The 19,771-nt window shown below is 50.1% G+C and overlaps 1 protein-coding gene and 1 pseudogene across 1 annotated transcript in view; both read right to left on the bottom strand.

Annotated features, from left to right (window-relative positions):
* Window positions 1-16,590, bottom strand: part of EXO1 (exonuclease 1) — a 151,189-nt gene extending 134,599 nt beyond the window's left edge. The window contains exons 1-3 of the mRNA XM_029594016.1: window positions 16,245-16,590; window positions 15,850-15,961; window positions 5,888-6,064 (exon numbers count right to left, since the gene is read on the bottom strand). Of these exons, the coding sequence (XP_029449876.1) occupies window positions 5,888-6,048 (161 nt within the window). The 5' untranslated portion in view covers window positions 6,049-6,064; window positions 15,850-15,961; window positions 16,245-16,590. The remainder of the gene's footprint in view (window positions 1-5,887; window positions 6,065-15,849; window positions 15,962-16,244) is intronic.
* A 106-nt stretch (window positions 16,591-16,696) lies between these two features.
* LOC115087172 lies at window positions 16,697-17,413 on the bottom strand (annotated as a pseudogene).
* Between the last annotated feature and the right edge of the window lie 2,358 nt (window positions 17,414-19,771).

Below are 19,771 nucleotides of genomic sequence, written 5' to 3'. Positions count from 1 at the left end.
AAAATTGGAGGTATGGGCTGTAGTGCACCAGCGCCTGTAGTTCACTGACTCGACAAGCTGACATGATGACAGTCAAGAAGACTACCTTCCATGTGAGGTACTAGATGTGAGCCGACTAGTGGTTCAAACGGTTACTTCATCTGTTGCTCTAGAACCAAGTTTAAGTTCCAAGGAAATGGAGGTTTAGAAATTGGAGGACGAAGATGTGACAGACCCCAGAGGAAATGGGAAACCATTGGGTGTAGGGAAATAGGCTGTCTGTCCTGTAGTCTGTAGTCTGTGGAAGGCAGCAATCGCACTCAGGTGGAAGCGAACAGAAGCCATGGCCAGCCCTGCCTGGTATAAAGTATGAAGATAATCAAGGAGATGTGTCTGAGGACACGACAATGGGTCAAGCCGTTCGGATGCACACCAGGTCACGTAACGTTTCCATTTGAATTGATAGTTACAACGTGTAGACTGTTTTCGTGATGCAAGGATCACTTCCTGAACTGTGAGGGAGAGCCCCTGCTCTGAGAGAAGGAGCCGTTCAACCTCCAAGCTGTTAGGTGTAGGGAAGCATGGAGTGGATGAAGTAGGGTGCCGTGTTCTTGTGAGAGAAGATCTGCACGAGGTGGCAAGCGAAACAGTGGTTCTGTGTACAACTGGAGGAGATAGGTATACCACGGTTGACGGGGCCATGCCAGCACTATCAATATGAGCTGCGTTGTGTCTAACATGCATTTTTGTAACGTAGTTGTGATCAGTGGAATGGGAGGGAAGGCGTACATTAACGGTTCCGTCCATGGTATGAGGAATGCATCCTGGGCGTGGCTTAGTGGGCTGGGCCACACTGAGCAAAAACAAGTCACCTTCCTGCTGTATTCGGTGGCGAACAGGTCGATTTTCTGTCGACCCCATTTGAGGAATATGGTTTCTGCCACTTCTGGCTGAAGAGCCCACTCGTGTGGGTGAAAGACGCGACTCAACCTGTCTGCTCGAGTGTTGGCAATCACTGGGATGCAAGTGAATGGAGTGGCTGCATGCCCACGTCCAGATGATGAGACTTCTCGGCATAGGGCCCAGGATCCCGAGCCCCCTTGTTTGTTGATGTAGAACATGGCCACTTGGTTGTCGATGTAGACCATGACCCTGTGACCTTGAAGATGGGGTAGAAAGGTGCGTAGTGCATAACGTATCGCCTGTAACTCTAGGAGATTGATTTGGAAGCATTGTTCCTGCTGAGTCCATAGACCTTGGGTCTGAAAGCGATCAAGGTGAGCCCCCCATCCTTTGCGGGAGGCGTCCGTGGTGAGGACTGCATTGTGTGGTAGGAGTGTGAAAGTTGCCCCTCTCGTCAAGGTACATCCTCTTAGCCACCAGTCGAGTTCCGAGGTCATGGCTTTTGTTAGCGAGACCTTCCAGCTGAGTGGTTGCGTATGCTGTTTCCATTGGCATTTTAGGTTCCACTGCAGAGTTCGCATGTGTAGGCGCGTGTGTGAGACTGCATGGATGGAGGCCTCCATGTGCCCCAGAGCAATCAAGACTTGGTGGGCGGAGGGAGCACGGGTCGCCTGTAAGCTGCAGAAGACTTGGTGCATGGTTTGCCTTCTGTCCTGTGGAAGGAAGACTGTGTTTTGTAGTGACAAGCAAGGCTCCTATGAATTGAATTACTTGCATGGGTTGCAGTTGGGATTTTTGGTAGTTGACTATCAGACCCAAGCGATTGAGACACTGGATTGTGTCGTGGAGATGTTGGAGGATGTTAGGATTGGATGCTACCAGCAGTCAGTCGTCCAGGTAAGGAAAGAGGATGATCCCCCACTGCCGGAGGAATGCCACCACCACTGCCATGCACTTGGTGAATACCCTGGGTGCAGTCGAGAGTCCAAAGGGAAGTACTTTGTATTGAAAGTGCCGGCTGTTGACTTGAAAAGAGGTATTGCCAGGAGGAAGTATGCATCGGAATGAGTGTATGCATCCTTGAGATTGATGGAGCACATCCATGCTTTGTGTTGGATTAGGGGCAAGATGGATTTGAGGGATACCATCTTGAACTTTTCCTTGATTATAAATTTGTTGAGGTCCCGGAGGTCCCCGGATTTCTTGGGAATTAGGAAATATGGGGAATAAAAGCCAGTGTTCTGTGAGGACGATGGAAGTGGCGGATCGCTTTCTGATGTAATAAGGCGGTCACTTCCTCTTCCAGTCAGGCAGGATTGGATCGGGTTCCCCTGATTGGTAAGTGAGAGAGGGGTGGGGGGCTTTAGAATGGAATTCGGTACCCCCGGCGTTCCACTTCCAGGATCCATTGGTCTGATGTGATGGATTCCCATTGTTGGAGGTGGGATGTGATTCCCCCTGCAAATACCTTTGGTGATGGTGGCATAGGCAGCTCTAAAAAGACTGACTCTTGTTTGTTAGAGAATTGTTGTTGGTTTTGAGGATGCTGTGGGCATGGTCGGCCACGCCGGTTCTGATTTTGCATTGGTTGTTGGCGTGGTGGAGGCTGGTATAGTGGTGGACAGTAGGACGCATAAGGACAGAATGTACTTCGTTGAAAAGGTTGTCGCTTATACGGAGCATAGAACCTATGCGAAGAAGCATAAGAATGTGGCGTGGTGAGTGACTGCACCGCCACCGATTGCTCCTTGAGCTGAGCCACCGTTTCCTGTACCTTGGAGCTGAACAAATTGTCTCCCCGGCAGGGCAGGTTGGCCAATTTATCATGGACATCATCCCTTATGGAACTGGCTCTGAGCCATGCCAGTCTGCGTGCCACAATTGCACTTGCTGAGACTCTTGAAGAAGTTTCAAATCCTTCGTAGATGGTAAGTAGTAAATGTCTGATGGCCTCCTCGATGTCTTGTAGTGGATGTGAGTCGTGAAGAGACTGTGGATCGTCCTTGAGGCGTTGTACGCATTCGAACAGGTATTGTACCAAATAGAATTGGTGGTGGTTAATCCAGGCGCCAAGCATGGACGACTGATAGGCTCACTTAGCAAACATTCAGAGCGCGAAGCGGAATGTAGTTTAGTTTTCTTCGCTTTCCCCATCGCAGACTCCACAACCAAGGACGCATGTGGCAGTTGAGGGTTTGTGTAGTATGGAGATTTTTGCATTTTATATTTTAAATCAATCTTCCGGGACACTGCTGGGAGCGTGAATGGGGTATCCCAAGATTTTTCGAGGACCGAATCCAAAACAGCATGCGGTGGCAGAGCTGTGGGTTCGGCCGGGAGGTCGAAGATTTTTAGTAGATCCAGAGTGTCCGATCTGAGGTCTGGAACTTTTTGAATGGGAAGGTTGAGGACTTTCCCTATCTTCTCCAAAAATTTTGGATATGTGAGGTCCTCCGGCAGGGAATAAGGCTCTGCTGGGCCCTCCGAGGGGTTCAGAGGAAGTCCAGGTAGTATCCCTCTCGAATGATTGTTAGGACCCACTTGTCCGAAGTTCTCTCGACCCATCTTTGGTAGAATAGGGCAAGTCTGCCCCCTATGGTTTCTTCCTTTGGACGGGTCGGCCGAATCTCATTGTGGGGTGCGGTTGGGGCCGGGGCCTGAGCTGGTTCCCCTTTTGTTGTGCTTGTTCTGAAAGGACTGGTTCCTGCCTGTAGGACGAGGCACTTGATAAGTGTTTCTGTATGGATTGAAGCGCTGTGAACTTCTGTCCCTGGAAGATCGGGGGAAGGATCGCTGGTTTTTCTTATTCCTGTCCTCCGGTAGTCACAGCAATGGGGACTCGCCCCATTTGTTAGCCAGCTTCTCTAGTTCGCTGCCGAACAGAAGGGAGCCTTTGAAGGACATCCTTGTGAGTCTCGTTTTGGAAGATGCGTCGGCCGATCAGCTTCGGAGCCAGAGTTGCCTCCTGGCTGCCACAGCTGATGACACTCTTCTGGCCGCTGTGCACACCAGATCAGAAGCAGCATCCACAAGGAATGATACTGCTGGTTCCATAGCTTCCCCAGGGGTGTTGCTCCTGGTCTGTGATAGGCAGACATGTGACACCACAGTGTAGCAGGCCGCTATTTGTAGGGACATAGTGGCGACGTCAAAAGACTGCTTAAGTCTGTCGTGAGCATCTTTGAGGGCTGCACCTCCCTCCACTGGGATAGTAGTGCGCTTCGAGACCGCTCAGACTATGGTATCCACTTTTGGGCATGTCAGAAGGTCTTTGGCCGCCGGGTCCAGAGGGTACATGGCTGCCATAGCCCATCCCCCTTTGAATGTAGACTCTGAACACTCTATTCCAGGTCAATTAGCTGCTGGACGGCTTGTACCAGAGGGAAATGGCGGAAGGTCTGGCGGAGTCCCTCTAGCAGGGGATTCGTCTTAGGCTCCCCCGAAGCACTTGTGCCCGGGATAGCAAGCTCCTTCAGGCTGTAGGTGACCAGGTCTGGGAGCTCGTCCTTTGTAAAGAAGCGTCTCATGGTCCGGTGAGGCTCTGTCCCCGGGGGAGTTCCCCCTCTTCCAGGGGTTCTGATGCCTCCTCCGAGTCGTCTGTGTCCCTGTAGGTGGGACCTCTGGGCGGTGGATTCATTTGTCTGGGCCTAGAGGGGCCTGGAGCGTAAAGGTCTTCTGGTGGAGGCTGTGGCTGTTTTGCCGGAGGCTCCGTCTGCATGTGAACGAAGGTGTGTAGGCCTTTGAAGAATTCCACCCATGAGATAGACGCTGGGTCCAAGCTAGGGGGCGCTGTATCCCTGGGGATCCCCGTTTGAGGGGGTGTCCCGCTGGAATTTGCTAGGTCCAGGGTACTCATTGAGTAGCTAGTACTCTGCCCTGGGTGGGACTGGTCCTGGGCTGGATCTCTCAGGGCCTCCTTGCACTGGACACACAGGGTGTTGGCCTCTTCGTGTTGTGCAGCTCTGATGTGGCATGCTGGGCAGAGGCCTTGAGCTCCGTTTCCGGTGGTGCCATGGATATAGGCGTGTAAATCTTTATGCGCTCTGGTGCGTCGAAGATCTGCGTGCGGGTTGTGTGTGTCGCAGTTATGAGCCCGGCCCAGTAAGCGCGTGATACGCGCATATCTTGTGCGCACCGTACTTGTGCGTGTAACATTATGTGCACATGTATTTTGTGCGCCTGGCTAGCCTTGTGCGCCCGGATCGAGACGGCGGACAGAGCTGCGAATAGGGCAAAAATGGCGACAGGGACCACGCGGGCAATATGGTGACCACCTCGGAGGGTCTCCATGTGGGAGGATCCTTGGATCTAACCGGGGCCTAGCCCTGCTAGGGCGGATCAACCTGGTGGCACTGGTCCCGGCCGGCGACCTGTGAGACTCCTTGAACCTCGGAGACTGGAGTCTTTAAAGAAGATTTCTACCTTACCTTGTCTTCGGCGCTTCCTGGTTTCGTTCTGGGCGGTCTTCGGCTGCGGGGGGAGAGGACAAATACCTTCACCGCCGTGCTCGAGGATGCACCCGCTGCCTCTCAGCCGCACCCGAATTCAGGGGGGCTATGTCCCCGCCGAGGATCGGCTGCCGGACCGAGGCTCATCTCAGAGGGACCACGGAAATCACCTCAGGAATTCTCAACTGGGGGAGGGACCCGAAGGTGTCACCGCAGGAGAGCGGGGCTCGTCTGTAGAGGTAAGTTTTCTTCTAAATTTGGGTTTTCTCCGTTGAATTTGTTCTAACGCTGTGAGAGCATGCAGGTAGTCCCTAACTGCTATGGAGACGGAAAATACTGAAGATCTGCACTTCCTGCAGGGGTATATGTACTAGGGCTGACGTCAGACTGAAATCTGATCTGTCTCCAACTGCTATCAGGAGTACACTATACCCATTGGTCCTGAGTCCATCTGCTACACGCTAGGAAAATAAATTTACTAGTACAGCTGCTATGAAACTGATACCTGCACTAAAATAAGGAAAAAAAAAACCCAAAACAAAAACACACACACTTACTGATCCGTATGTTCTCCCTTGGCTAGCTTCTCTGCACAAGCAAAGGCTCCCTTGTGAAGCCAGCAGTAGGTGTCCACAGCTACAGTTTGTCCTTTAAACTTCTTCACGTGAATGGGCTCAGATGCCTCTTTGATGAACTGCAGTAAACCTTGTATTCCCATAGCTTAACTTCATGGGCTTCGGGCAGAAAAGAAAGGGAGAACATGTTACACCTGGTCTGCATATTTTACCACCTTCAAATACAAGAAACAGAATTCTGTTCTTTGCCATTCTGTTTTCATCTCTGCTGCTTTAAGACAGTATCCCAATTATCAAGGTGGTATTCAATTCCATAGCAGCAAATGGGGGGAAAAAAATTCACCGCCTTGTGTTGGCAAGGCAAAGCATCAAAATCAAGATTTTGTCCAAAACTGAAAAAGCAGCTTTCCATTGCAATACAGGGATGTGGTCTGATTTTGAAAAAATCTGGAAACATTATCACAGAGATGGCTATAGATGCCTGGAATGTCCGTAAAAAGAGGTGGTAAGGACAAAAAATAGTAAACTAATTCAGTAGGGTGTGGGATAAATACTGTGAATCCCTAAAGGCCAGAGGTTGGAAATGAAGAAAAGTAGCCATGGGAGTAACCTGCATAGAGCAGACATTACTATCCTTAACAGGGGCCCTTAACCAATTAGCCTTGATGCTTTTGGACACAAATGCAACATCACTCTCCACTTGGATAACTGGGGGGGGGGGGGGGGGGGGGGATTGGATTTAGACAAGAGCCAATTCTGGGCCCCAACTTTTACAGTAGGGGATTCTGATATACAGATATTAAGGGAAAAAAAAGCACAGAACTGCTTCTACAGCCAAGTCCAGAAGCAAAGAATTTCAAGCTGACTTGGTATCTGGGTCCCCTGTACCTCTAAAACACAAAAGTATGAAAATCAGTAACCCCTGAACCATTCTTCACCTCTGAAATGACCAGTGCTATGTTGCAAGTTCCTAGTTTAACTTTTTTTTTCTCTACTCTGTCCTTCTCTCTCTTAATACATGATGTGCAGCTTTTAAAACTGGGAAACTAGCCAATGCCTTGTTAAGATAAGAAACAGAGAATGACCTTCATGATTGATGTATTCTAGCATGGCAAAGTTCTCAGAGCTTGTGCCTTAATTAGCACTGAACTCTAGATAAATGATGTCTTTTGACTTTCTGCAATTAAATAGACATATGCCTACTACATTTAGTATTGCATATATTTAATCATTACGAGTTTTAGATGCTTGATGCCTGTTATTCTGCTTATAAAGTTAGAGATTAAATCAGGTGCTCTTCTGTCAATTAAACAGATTGATGATACAGATCAAAGCACACAGGTGTCTCAACGAAGCGCATCTGATGTAAAGATCAAAGAATTTTTTTATAGCTAGATTTTCCTGGACATGTAACTTGACATATGTATTGTTTAGTAATTATAACACATGAGGTCAGATGTCGCTGAGTTGGTTGAACTTGACATATAGAAAAAGAATTCGTATAAGCCATAAAAGATCAGCAAGAGAAAGGGTACATATACAGTGAAGTCCAGTCACTTAGGACTGCTATTCTATCCAGAGTATGGCATGCTTGAGACCCCGACACATTTAACTCATATTTGGAAAGCAACAATTTTGATTGGAAAAATTACTTACCTGATAATTTAATTTTTCTTAGTGTAGTAGACAGATGGACTCAGGACCAATGGGTATAGTGCGCTCCTGATAGCAGTTGGAGACGGAGTCAGATTTCAATCTGACGTCAGCACTACATATACCCGTGTACGAGGCTCAGTTCCTCAGTTTTCTCCTTGAAAAGCAATTATGGATATATGTGTGTTTGGATAATTTTGATTAATTTGGTTAACTTGATTAACTTGAAACTTGATTACTCGGATTGGATGACGAGGTTTCTAGCTGGAGACCGGTAGGGCATTCAACGGAGAAGCGCTGACACCTGGTAATATGGGTGTCTGAACTAGAAATAAGGGTTGGCTTACCCGTGCTTGTGTTGCACTCGGAGGGGGGGGGGGGGGGGGGGGAGGGGAGGTTCCCCCAGGGCTTCTTGATTGCGAGGCAGCCATGGAGGGGTGCTGAGTCCATCTGTCTACACTAAGGAAAATGAAATTATCAGGTAAGTAATTTCTCCATTTCCTAGCGTGTAGCAGATGGACTCAGGACCAGTGGGATGTACAAAAGCTTCTCCCAAACTGGGCGGGAGGCTGCCCATGGCCCATTTAGTACTGCCTTTGCGAATTCTGTGTCCTCCTTGATCTGAACATCCAGGCGATAGAATCTCGAGAAGGTGTGGATGGAGAACCACGTTGCCGCCCGACATATCTACGGGTGACAGCATCTTGGTTTCTGCCCAGGACACTGCCTGGGCCCTTGTGGAATGGGCCTTGACTTGTAGAGGTGGGGGCTTCCCTGCCTCTACGTAGGCCACCTTGATTACTTCTTTGATCCATCAAATTATCAATATTCAGCTGGAAAAGAGCTCATAAATAGATATATCTAGCAACCGTCATAAATGGCCTCAATGCATTTGTGGCTTATTGATAAAGCCTATGATACTTAAGGCTAGTATAATCATAGGTAGCAAATAGATTTGTTTATGCACCAACCGGTGCGATAAGGCTGAGGCACAATCACTGTATGCTTTAAGTCACTAGTGTGTGCACTTATCTTAGATGCCACGTAGAGAGAGCTGGCTTGCACGGTCCTGAAGTTTGCCTCCGACACTGTAGTGTTTCGGAGTCTTATACTCCTTCCTCAGGGATCTCTAGGTGAAAACGAGCCATCTACATAAATTCCATGATGTCTGGTCAGTACTTAGCTCAAAAGTGACGAATACTTATGCGGTGCACTATGTTGAAGTGACCTGCCAGCGTGCCGTCGTTTCTTTGATCCAGCAGGCAATGGTTGCCCACGAGGCTGCTTCCCTTTGCTTCTTCCCACTGTGAAGAACGAACAGATAGTCTGTCTTTCGTACAGGTTCCAATCTTTCCAGGTATCGGACTAGGAGTCTGCAGACATTCAAGTGGCGAAGAAGGCGTGAGTCTTCAGAGTCCTTATGCTGGTCTGGAGATGGCAGCGAGATGGGTTGGTTTAGATAGAAGTGAGAAACCACCTTTGGCAGGAAGGAGGGTACAGTGCGCAGCTGTATGGATCCCGGCGTGAATCTGAGGAACGGCTTCCAGCATGATAGTGCTTGAAGTTCGGAGATTCGATGGGCTGAGCAGATTGCCACGAGGAACGCCGTCTTCAAGGTCAGGAGCCATAGGGACAGACCGCGAGTTGGTCTGAACGAGGCTCCCGCTAGGAAGTCTAACACTAGATTGAGATTCCATAGAGGTATCGGCCACTTTAGGGGTGGCCGAATGTGCTTGACCCCTTTCAAGAAGCGGGAGACATCTGGGTGGACCACTAGGCTGCTGCCGTCCACTCTGGGTCTGAAGCTGGCCAGGGCGGCCAGTTGTACCTTGATGGAGTTGAGAGACAACCCTTTGCTCACGCAGTCCTGCAGAAATTCCAGGATCATGGGGATTTTGACTGTCCGTGGAAGGATGTCACGGTCCTCGCACCAGGCATCGAATATTCTCCATACTTGTATATATGTTAAGGAGGTGGAGAACTTGCACGCTTGGAGCAGTGTGTCTATCACTGGTCCTGAGTATCCACTCTTTTTCAGGCAAGATCTCTCAATGGCCAGACCGTTAAGCGAGAATCTCGTTGGGTCTTCGTGGAGGATTGTTCCTTGCTGGAGTAGATCCCTGTGTGGAGGTAGGCATAGAGGGTTTCCCGCCAGAAGTCTTCGCATGTCCGCATACCACGGCCACTAGAAGTACCAGCCCTCTGTGGTGTTCTATCTTGCGGATGATTCTGCCCAGTAGTGGCCATGGAGGGAAGGCATACAGTAGGTCCTCCTGAGGCCAGGTCTGGACGAGGGCGTCTATTCCCTGGGACAGTGGTTCCCGTCTTCGGCTGAAGAACTTGGAAACCCGGGTGTTGGACCCGGTTGCCAGAAGATCCATGGCTGGTGTTCCCCAGTGGTTTACTATCCGCTGGAAGGCTGTTGTCGACAGTGTCCATTCCCCTGGATCCAGACTCTCTCTGCTGAGGTAGTCTGCAGTGACGTTGTCTTTTCCCGTAATGTGGGCGGCTGATATCCCTTGTAGGTTTGATTCTGCCCACATCATTAGGGGTTCTATTTCCAGTGACACCTGCTGGCTCCTAGTTCCCCCCTGGCGGTTGATGTAAGCCACTGTTGTGGCGTTGTCAGACATGACTGACTGATTTGCCCCGGAGTCTGTGGCTGAACCGTAGGCAGGCTAGTCTGACTGCTCGGGCTTCCAGTCTGTTTATGTTCCATACAGACTCTTCTTCGTCCCATTAGCTCCTAGCAGTGGGCTCCCCATCCCTGCAGGCTTGCGTCCGTGGTGAGCAAGGTCCATTCCGGTGGGGATAGGCTTGTTCCCTCGCTCAGGTGGTCCTCTTGTAGCCACCATTGTAGTTGGTTCCGAACCTTCGCCGGTAGCCGGAGGGGAGCGGAATAGTTTTGAGACATCAGGTTCCATCGAGACAGTAGGGAATGTTGTAGGGGCCGCATGTGGGCCCTTGCCCTCGGGACGACTTCTATGGTTAATGCCATGAGTCTGAGGACTTAGAGATAGTCCAATGCCCTGGGGAGAGTGGAATTCAACAATGCTCGTAGTTGTTCCATCAATCTCCTTCTCCTTATAGGGGGAAGGGTGACTGTTCCCTTTGGTGTCGAACCGGACTCCCGGGTATTCCAGGCATTGGGAGGGCTGCAGGTGGCTCTTGGGTGTGTTGACGACCCACCCGAGGTTCTGAAGTAGTTCCTTGACTCTGGTGGTTGCTTGCTGGCTTTCCTCTGGCGATTTCGCTCTGATCAGCCAATCGTCCAGGTATGGATGCATGAATATTCCCTCTTTCCTCAGTGCTGCCGCTACTACCACCATGATCTTGGTGAATGTTCGGGGAGCCGTAGCCAGCCCAAACGGTAGGGCCTGGAACTGGTAGTGATGGCCCAATCTCGCGAAGCGTAGGAAACGCTGGTAGATGCGATGGATCGGTATGTGGAGATAGGCTTCTGACAGATCCAGGGAGGTCAGGAATTCTCCCGGTTGTACTGCCCTTATGACCGCCCGCAGGGTTTCCATGCGGAAGGGGGCTACCTTCAGGTAACGATTGATAGTATTGAGGTCCAGTATGGGCCGGAATGTTCCCTCTTTCTTGGGCACGATGAAGTAGATAGAATAGTGCCCAGAATTTTGTTGGTGTGGAGGCACCGGTGTTATTGCCTTTAGGGCGAGTGGTTTTGATAGTGTGGTTTCCACTGCCTTCCTCTTGGAGGGGTCGTGGCATGGAGAAATCACAAACTTCTCCGGAGGGATGCTGTGGAAGTCCAGGTAGTATCCCTCTCAGATGATGGATAGGACCCAATTTTCCGATGTTATCTCAACCCATCTTTGGTAGTAAAGGGCAAGCCTGCCCCCTATGATCTCTTTCTGTAGATGGGCCTGCTGAATCTCGTGTTGCGGCTGGAGCCTGGTCCTGAGCCGGCTCCTCTTTTGTTGTGTCTGTTCCGAAAGGACTGCCCCTTGCCGGCGGGGCGGGGGGCGTTGGTTCCTCTTGCTCCTGTCCTCTAGGAGATGGGGTACTGGGGACTCGCCCCATTTGTCGGCTAGTTTGTCCAGGTCGCTTCCAAAGAGGAGTGATCGTCTAAAGGGCATTCTCGTGAGCCTCGACTAAAAGGACGCGTCAGCTGACCAGCTTCGGAGCCAGAGCTGTCTTCTGGCTGCAACTATGGACGAGAGGATCCTGGCTGAGGTGCGCACCAGGTCTGAGGTTGCATCCGTGAGGAATGATATTGCCGGGTCTAATGCCCTGATTGGCGTGGTTGCGTCCCTGGCCATCGCCAGGCAGGCGCGTGATACCACGGCGCAGCAAGCAGTGATCTGTAGGGTCATAGCTGATACATCATAAGACTGCTTGAGGATAGATTCCTGCCGTCTGTCACTGGCATCCTTGAGGGAAGCTACACCCTCAACTGGTATGGTGGTGCACTTTGTGGTGGCGCAGACCAAGGCATCGACCTTGGGAAACCTCAGGAGTTCCTTCGTCGCGGGGTCCAAGGGGTAGAGAGCTTCTAGGTCTCGACCCCCCTTGAAGGTGGCCTCTGGGGCATCCCATTCCAGGTCGATCAGTTGTTGTACGGCCTGCAGCGTAGGGAAATGGCGTGAGGTTTGGCGGAGCCCGGCCAGGAAGGGGCTTGCCTTGGGCTCTGCTGTGTAGTATGTGTCCGGGATGGCCAATGCCTTCAGACTCGTGGCTACGAGATCTGATAATTCGTCTTTTGGGAAGAAGTACGTCATGGTGCAATGCGGTTCCATTCCTGGAGGGAGTTCCCCCTTCTTCCAGGGGTTCTAGTTCCTCCTCCAAATCATCTGTGTCTCCTAAGGGGAGGTATATGCCCAGGGGCAGCCCATCGGGTGGAGGCCGGGAGGGCCCTGGGAGGTTCTGGGCCACTGGCAGGGGGTTGGGGTTGTGCCGCTGGTGGTCTTGTCTGTGTGTGGATGTAGGATTGTAGTTCCATGAAGAATCCTGCCCAGGTGAAGTTGCCTGGGACCGCATTGGGTCCGGCAGCGCTCCCTGAGGGCCCCCACTGTGGAAGGGCCGAGTCGGGAATAGAGAGGTCCGGGATAATCTCACTGGTAGATCCGGAGTCCTCTATAGACTGAGGAGAACCTTGTCTTGGCTCCCCCCCCTGAGCTTCTTCGCACAACAGGCACAAGGCGGAGGTCACCTCGGTCTGTGCCGCGCTCAGGTGGCATGCCGGGCAGAGGACTGGGCCTTTAGCTGTCTTGGACGGCGATGCCATGATTTGCGCGTGTATCCTGTACAGATGCGCGTGCTGGGAGGCCTGGTTATGCGTTCCGGGTGTGCCTACGTTGTGCGCCTAGGAACGAAGATGCGCCTGTGGCTGTGCGCACGAGCCTAGTTGTGCACTTGGCATCCTTTGTGCGCGACGCTGTGCACACAAGTATTTTATGCGCCCGGGACAGTTGTGCGTACAAAGCGGCGACTAAGGGGGGGGGGGGGGGGGGGGGGAATGGGCCGGCGACCACGCGGGCAAGATGGCGGCTTCCCTGGAGGGTCTCCACGTGGGAGGACCCTCGAGCCGGATCGGGGTCTAGCCCGGACGGGGCTGCTCAACCAGATTAGACAGACGCCGGAGGGATGATCTGTGTGGTTATCCGAGCCTCGGAGACCAGAGACTTAGAGAAAAGTTTTCTACCTTACCTCGTCTCGGCGCTTCCCGGTCTCTTGCCGAGCGGTCTCCGGCTGTGGGGGGAGAGGGGAATACCTTCACTGCCGTGCTCGGTCTTGCACCCGCTGCCTCTCAGCCGCTCCCTTTTCAGGGGGCTAGGTCCACGCCGGGTCGGCGACCGGACCAAGGCTGCCTCTCAGCCGCTCCCTTCACGGGGGGGCTAAGTCCACGACGGAACCGAGGCTTACGTCTAAGGGATCTCGGAAATCACCTCAGGAATTCTCAACTGGGGGAGGGACCCTTAGGTATCACTGCAGGAGAGTGGGGCTCGTCTGTAGGTAAGATTCTCTCTTCTTTGAATTAGGAGTTTGGTTTTCTAACACTGCAAGCATGTGTGAAGTCCCGAACTGCTATGGAGACGGAAAAAACTGAGGAAAGAGCCCCGTGCACGGGTATATGTAGTGCTGACGTCAAATTGAAATCTGACTCTGTCTCTAACTGCTATCAGGAGCACACTATACCCATTGTTCCTGAGTCCATCTGCTACACACTAGGAAATTTTAATTTTCCTGTATTTTATTACTTGATCAATTATATACTTTCCTCATGTCAAATAAAGATCACATTCTTTTTTAAGAATATATCACTGACAGGCCGACACAGTAAAGCGTGGCCGCGGTTACCGTTTTTAACCCGCTTTGTACACACATTTTGGACGCGTATGTCTAACCCGTGATTCAGTATCTGGTTTTACGCGTCCTTACAGCTTACTGAAATTGACGCGTATCCCTTTTCGCCCACCGCATGTATATATGTTATGTTAATGATCGGATTAGCTATTCCCTCCGATACAGTAACGTGCGCCCAGATTATTGCCTTTTTAAACCAGCTATTTTGCTGCGTCTTTAACCTGCAAATTTACCGCCTACCCTGACCCTGGCGTTAGTGTGGTGAACTTAGCCTCCCAGTCCCAAACCAACCCAATCCACAGAAAAAAATGCTTCTCGCACAAAGGGGAAAAAAGTAACCCAACCTGGCACCACCGCGCTTAACATCAGAGTACTTCGGTTCCGTAGGGCAGTGGTTCTCAACCTTTTTTTGGCCGGGACACACCTGACAAATGGTTCTCACATGCGTGACACACTGAACATGTGACCATCACGGGGCTAAATGTAAACATGCACTCTGCATCCACAGGAGTCCCCTCTACCCCAGCAATGAGTGCAGAGCAGATCTAGGGCATTACCCGTACAACTCACCATATAAAAAAGATATTATGGTTCTGATGACATCTCAGTAAAAGCAAAGCAAACTCCCTTTACTACCAGGCACAATAGCCTTCCTTATGAAAAGACAGTAATTTACCACTAATGCATATCCTATTGAGAAAACACAACAAATAAGATTGATACAAATGCCTACATGCTAGTAAAATACCTCACCTCGGTCACACACCCAGAACTGACCTTCACCATGTACAGAAAAAACACAAGTTATAAATATGGAGACAGAAACTGGAATGGAAAACAAAAAAAGCCACTCTGCATGCAGTGCGAACCTGGAGAAATGGAAAGAGAAATATAGCACCTAACATAATCCCAGGATCTGCAATAATGCACACAAACTAACCCGCACAAAGTTACAGCTGTATTATGGAACACACGCAAACAGTAACAATCCTATCTAAGAAATACAACTATTAAACCAGGCCCTAAACACTAATGCATTTCCTATTGGGAAAACAGAATAAGCCAAGCTGCTACAGAGTCCCACACAGAAATAACTGTAAAGTTATACAAAAAATGTTACAAAACAGCTGCTGAACAGAATATTATTCAATTAAACACTCATAAAAATTATTAAAACATGTCCAAATATCAATAAAATTTCAAAACAGCAGACATCGCATAATACCCAATAATTAAAATAGCAAGAAAAATAAATTTAAAAAGCCACCTTTACTTACCCTCTCCTTTCCCTTCCAGGCCAATAGCACTCACCAGAAGCAGCAAGGGCTGCTGAAGCTCTGTCCTCAATCTTCTTCCTTAGCGCCCACAACCAGTCACTCACAACACACATACTCCCAATTCACTGGTGTGAAAGAGACCAGTCTCGGTCTCTTTCACACCAGTCATCTTCCTGACCAGTCTCTCTTTCTCACACAGAAACACATCACCTTCCTGACCAGTCTCGCTCTCTCAATCACACTCATGCTCTCTTATATACAAGTTCTCAATTACACACAAAAGCTCGCACCCAGGCACCCATTCCCACCCACAGACACCAGCTCTCACCCATGCACCCATTCATTCACACCCACAGACACCAGCTCTCACCCATGCATCCATTCATTCACACCCACAGACACCAGCTCTCACCCATGCATCTATTCACACCCACAGACAAAAGCTCTCACCCATGCATCCATTCCCACAGACACACCAGCTCTCACCAAAAACAACTTCTTCCTTCACTGCAGGGCTTTAATCCAGCGGACCTTCTTTTTTCGGCACCACAGGAATGGGCGCCTCAGTCGGGGGTCGTGTTTCCTCTTCGCCGCTACGGGGATGGTCTCCCGTAGCGGCCTTGCTTCGTCGGGGTCCTACACTGCCATTCCTCCCACCCCACTCCCGGGCTATGCCGTGCCTACCTCACTGGCCAATCAAGGGCTTCCGTAGCGGCCTTGCACCATCGGGGTCGGGTTTTCTCCTTCACCGCTACGGGGATGGGCTCCCGGAGCGGCGCCTTGCTTCGTCGGGGTTCTACAATCAAGAAAAATAACATTAAAAAGCCAACTTTACTTACCTTCTCCAGCAACTCTCCTACTCCTTTCCCTTCCAGGCCAATAGCACTCACCAGAAGCAGCAAGGGCTGCAGAAGCTCTGTGCTCTTCCTTAGCGCCCGCAACCAGTCACTCTCACCCCCCCCCCCCATTTAGACCCCACGACCAGTCTCTCTCTCTCAAACACACACAAATGCTCCCGCACCCATTCACACCAGCTGTCACCCATGCATCCATTCACACCCAGGCGCACCAGCTCTCACCAAAAACTTCTTCCTTCACTGCAGGGATGGGCTCCAGTTCCGCCGCGACTTTACTCCGGCAGGCCTTTCCTCTTCGCCGCCACGGGCTGTGGCGGCTTTGCTTCGTTGGAGGTCGGTTTCCTCTTCACCGCTCAGCCTTGCTTCGTCCGAGTTCAAAAACTTCTATTCCTCCCACCCGACTCCCGGGCTACGCCGTGCCTGCCTCACCGGCCAATCAAAGGCTTCCTCCCTTCTTCCTACTCCCACTGACAGATAGAAGGGAGGAGGCTTCCGATTGGCCTGCTCGGGGGAAGACAGAATGAAGGAGGCTTCCCATTGGACAGTGAGGGTAGGAAGAAAGCAGGCTTTCAATTGGCCCGCGGGGGCTGGAAAAAGGGAGAAGGAAAGTACAACGGGGGTGTTGCCAACCTCGCTTATTTATCGCGAGATTGGGCTTTTTTTTTTTTTTTTTTTTAAGCTTTTAGTAACTTTTAATCAAGAAAAAACATCTGAGAATGTCAAAACTTTAAACTGTAAATTTGCAAATTGTATTATCTCATGTTGCAGAACAAGGAAAGGCTGATTATATCATCATAATAATCTCCCCCACTTTTTCTTCAAATAATAAGACAAACTGGACTTTTTTTCTACCATGAGCCAAGACTGTATTCCAGCATCCTGTGTGGTTCCCCCATGACTTCACTTTGTGATGGATCATTTAGAATATCTTCAAATCCAATGCATTCGTCATTCCCCCTCAGTGTGTCCCATCTGCAGTTTCAAAGGTGCATGAATTCCCTGAATATTTCTCAATGTAGAAAAATTCATTTTGTCTTCATTTATCTGAAAAAGTTTTTCTGACAGCTCCAAAGGGTGACAGGGCAAAAGTTCATTTTTCACACTGGTAAAACCTGTGCACAGAGTATCCTGTATTCCATATACTCCAGTAGGAGAGGAAAGTTCACCTATTGGAATACTGTCCTTCAACTGCGATCCAAGTCCCCTAGTATTCATCTTCTTCTCACCACCGGTTTCTTCAAGGACCACAACACTTTTGGGCTTCTTTTGTAGTCATTCGTGGGTTGTTTTTTTTTCCGATTCGCGGGTTGCTTTTAATTACGCTATTTTTTTCTGCCAGTCGCGTTTTTGGGGGCTTGCTGGACGGGACTTGTGCTCAGAGTCATGTTACAGTGATTGGCTGCTGCTGCGATGAAGCCTGTCCATAGCAGGCGCACCCTAGCCCTATATTGCAGCAGTAAACCAATCAGAGGATTCAAATAGTGAGCTGCAAGCCTTGTTAATGCACACAACACATCTTGTGGGCAGATCCAGCACCGCACGTGGGCAGACCTGGAACGGGAAGTCAAGCAGCAGCAAGCAACAGCAAAGCTTCAGACTGTGCAGCTACAGCCAGGTATCAGGAGGGGAGAATGAGAATGTGGGGGCCAGAGATGTGCTCGGAGTGGGGAATCAGTGTGGGGGGGGGACAACAGAGATGTGCTCGGAGGGGGGAATCAGTGTGGGGGGCCAGAGATGTGCTCGGAGGGGGGAATGAGTATGTGAGGGCTAGAGATGTGCTCGGAGGGGGGAATCAGTTGGGGGAGGGGGCCAGAGAAGTGCTCGGAGGAGTTAGGGAGGGGGGAATGAGAGTGTGGGGGGCCAGAGATGTGCTTGGAGGGGGATGGGGAGAGGGGAATCAGTGTGTGAGGGGCCAGAGATGTGCTTGGAGGGGGGTGAGGAGAGGGGAATGAGAATGTGAGGGCATTAAATGCTATAAAAAATAAAAAAGTTTCAATCTCACGTGTTTTGGGCTTGTTTTTTTGGAAAAAAGTGCTTGTTCTTTCATGAAAACTTGGCAACACTGGGCAGTGGTGCACCGGGAGATGCGACATACCAGTTGAGAAGTGCTGCCGTAGGGAAGAACGGACACCGTTTCCGGGGGCTCCTCTGGCCTTCTCGTGGGTCTGGGCTCCTCGTCGCCGCTGACTTGCAGTGAGCACGAGCTCCTGTATCAGGCCCTACCCCTACACACCCTATGCCGTGATCTCTGACATCCAGTCGGGTGCTCAGGTCGCGGCGTGCGTTCATGCACCTACCCGCTGCCTTGAGCGCCCAACTTGGAACGTCCAGGCGGGTGCTTAAGGCAGCGGAAAGATGCATGAACGCATGCCACGCCCTGATTGGCTACGACAGCGGCAGCAAGCCCGTACAGAAAGGCGCACCCCAGCGCTAGAAACTGAGACGGAGTCCTCGAAGCTGGAAGCGTCGAATCCGCAAGCCCCAGCCTGGATTGTCCCGCTCAGCCGAGGGAAAGAAAGCTGGGATCGGGAGCCGTCCTGGGCCGGATGCCATGTGCAGCTGCCACGTTAGCACGAACCCTACTGGAGATCGGGCTGGTGGGAGCAAGTCAGGAATTTGCAGCTTACCTAATGTGGAGGCAAAAGGGACGCTCCTGCCGAGTTGGACTGTGGATCTGGGCAGAAGCGGCCCTGCAGGCAGCAGGAAGGTGCATGCTGCGACCTGAGCGCCCGGCTGGACGTCGGAGGTTACGGCGTGCGTTTATGCACCTTCCCGCTGCCTTGAGCGCCTGAATGAAGGCTCACCTGTACAAATGTTGCCAGCAGTAATTTTGTTATGGGTTTGAGTTTCTTGATTTTGATTGTAAATATTACTATCCTTAAAAAAAGGCTGGGGGGGGGTAACCAACCAGCATGGAACAGCAGTTACTAACATAAGAAACTTGCTGGCAAACTGGACGGATCATTTATAGTTTATTTGGGTTTTCTATACCGTTACATCAGTCTAAAAGACCATCTCAATAGTGTACAATCAACATAAAATACAATAATCAGACATACAATTAATATTGAAAACCATTAAATTATCAAAAAATAATAAAATTGTTAGTACATCCTCAAAATAGTATACATAAAATTCATAAAATAATAAAATAAAAAACTAGAACAGGATAGAACTTGCTGGTATATTTTCATGCCTCTGTATATGCACACGTAAAAAGACATGTCTTTAAGTCTGCTTTAAATTTTTTAATATCTACTTGCAATCTTAAGTTAGTTGGTAATGTGTTCCATCTCGAACTTCACTGAGTCTTGCTGATTTGCTTGTCGGAACAGACAGGAGCCCCTTGTTGTTTTTATTTTATTTAAACAGTTTTATATACCGACAACCGTTTGCACATCGTGTCGGTTTACATGTAACTTAATAACCAAGGTATAAGTAGGCATTGCCTTTACATGGAACAAAGAACGAAAAAAACGCAGTAACAAAGCAAAAACTAGATATGTTAAGGGGGGGATATATAACTGGGATATATAACTGGGAGTGACGTAATTGGGAGTGGGGAAAGAGTAAAACAGGATAAGGTTATGTACAAAATTCAAAGATACATTCGTATATAAAGCTGGCTCATGTTTGGGGGGAAGAAAATGGGAGAAGGGGGGTTAGAGGGGGCAGCTGTTAGAAGACAAATATTAGAGGTGGGTGAAGGAGAGGGAGGATTAGTAGGTGAGGATGGGGGGGGGGGGGGT

Source organism: Rhinatrema bivittatum, chromosome 3, assembly GCF_901001135.1.
Source record: "Rhinatrema bivittatum chromosome 3, aRhiBiv1.1, whole genome shotgun sequence".
In the NCBI taxonomy this organism is placed as follows: domain Eukaryota; kingdom Metazoa; phylum Chordata; class Amphibia; order Gymnophiona; family Rhinatrematidae; genus Rhinatrema; species Rhinatrema bivittatum.
Note: the sequence above shows the minus strand (reverse complement) of the source record. Positions and strands in the feature narration are given on the sequence as shown.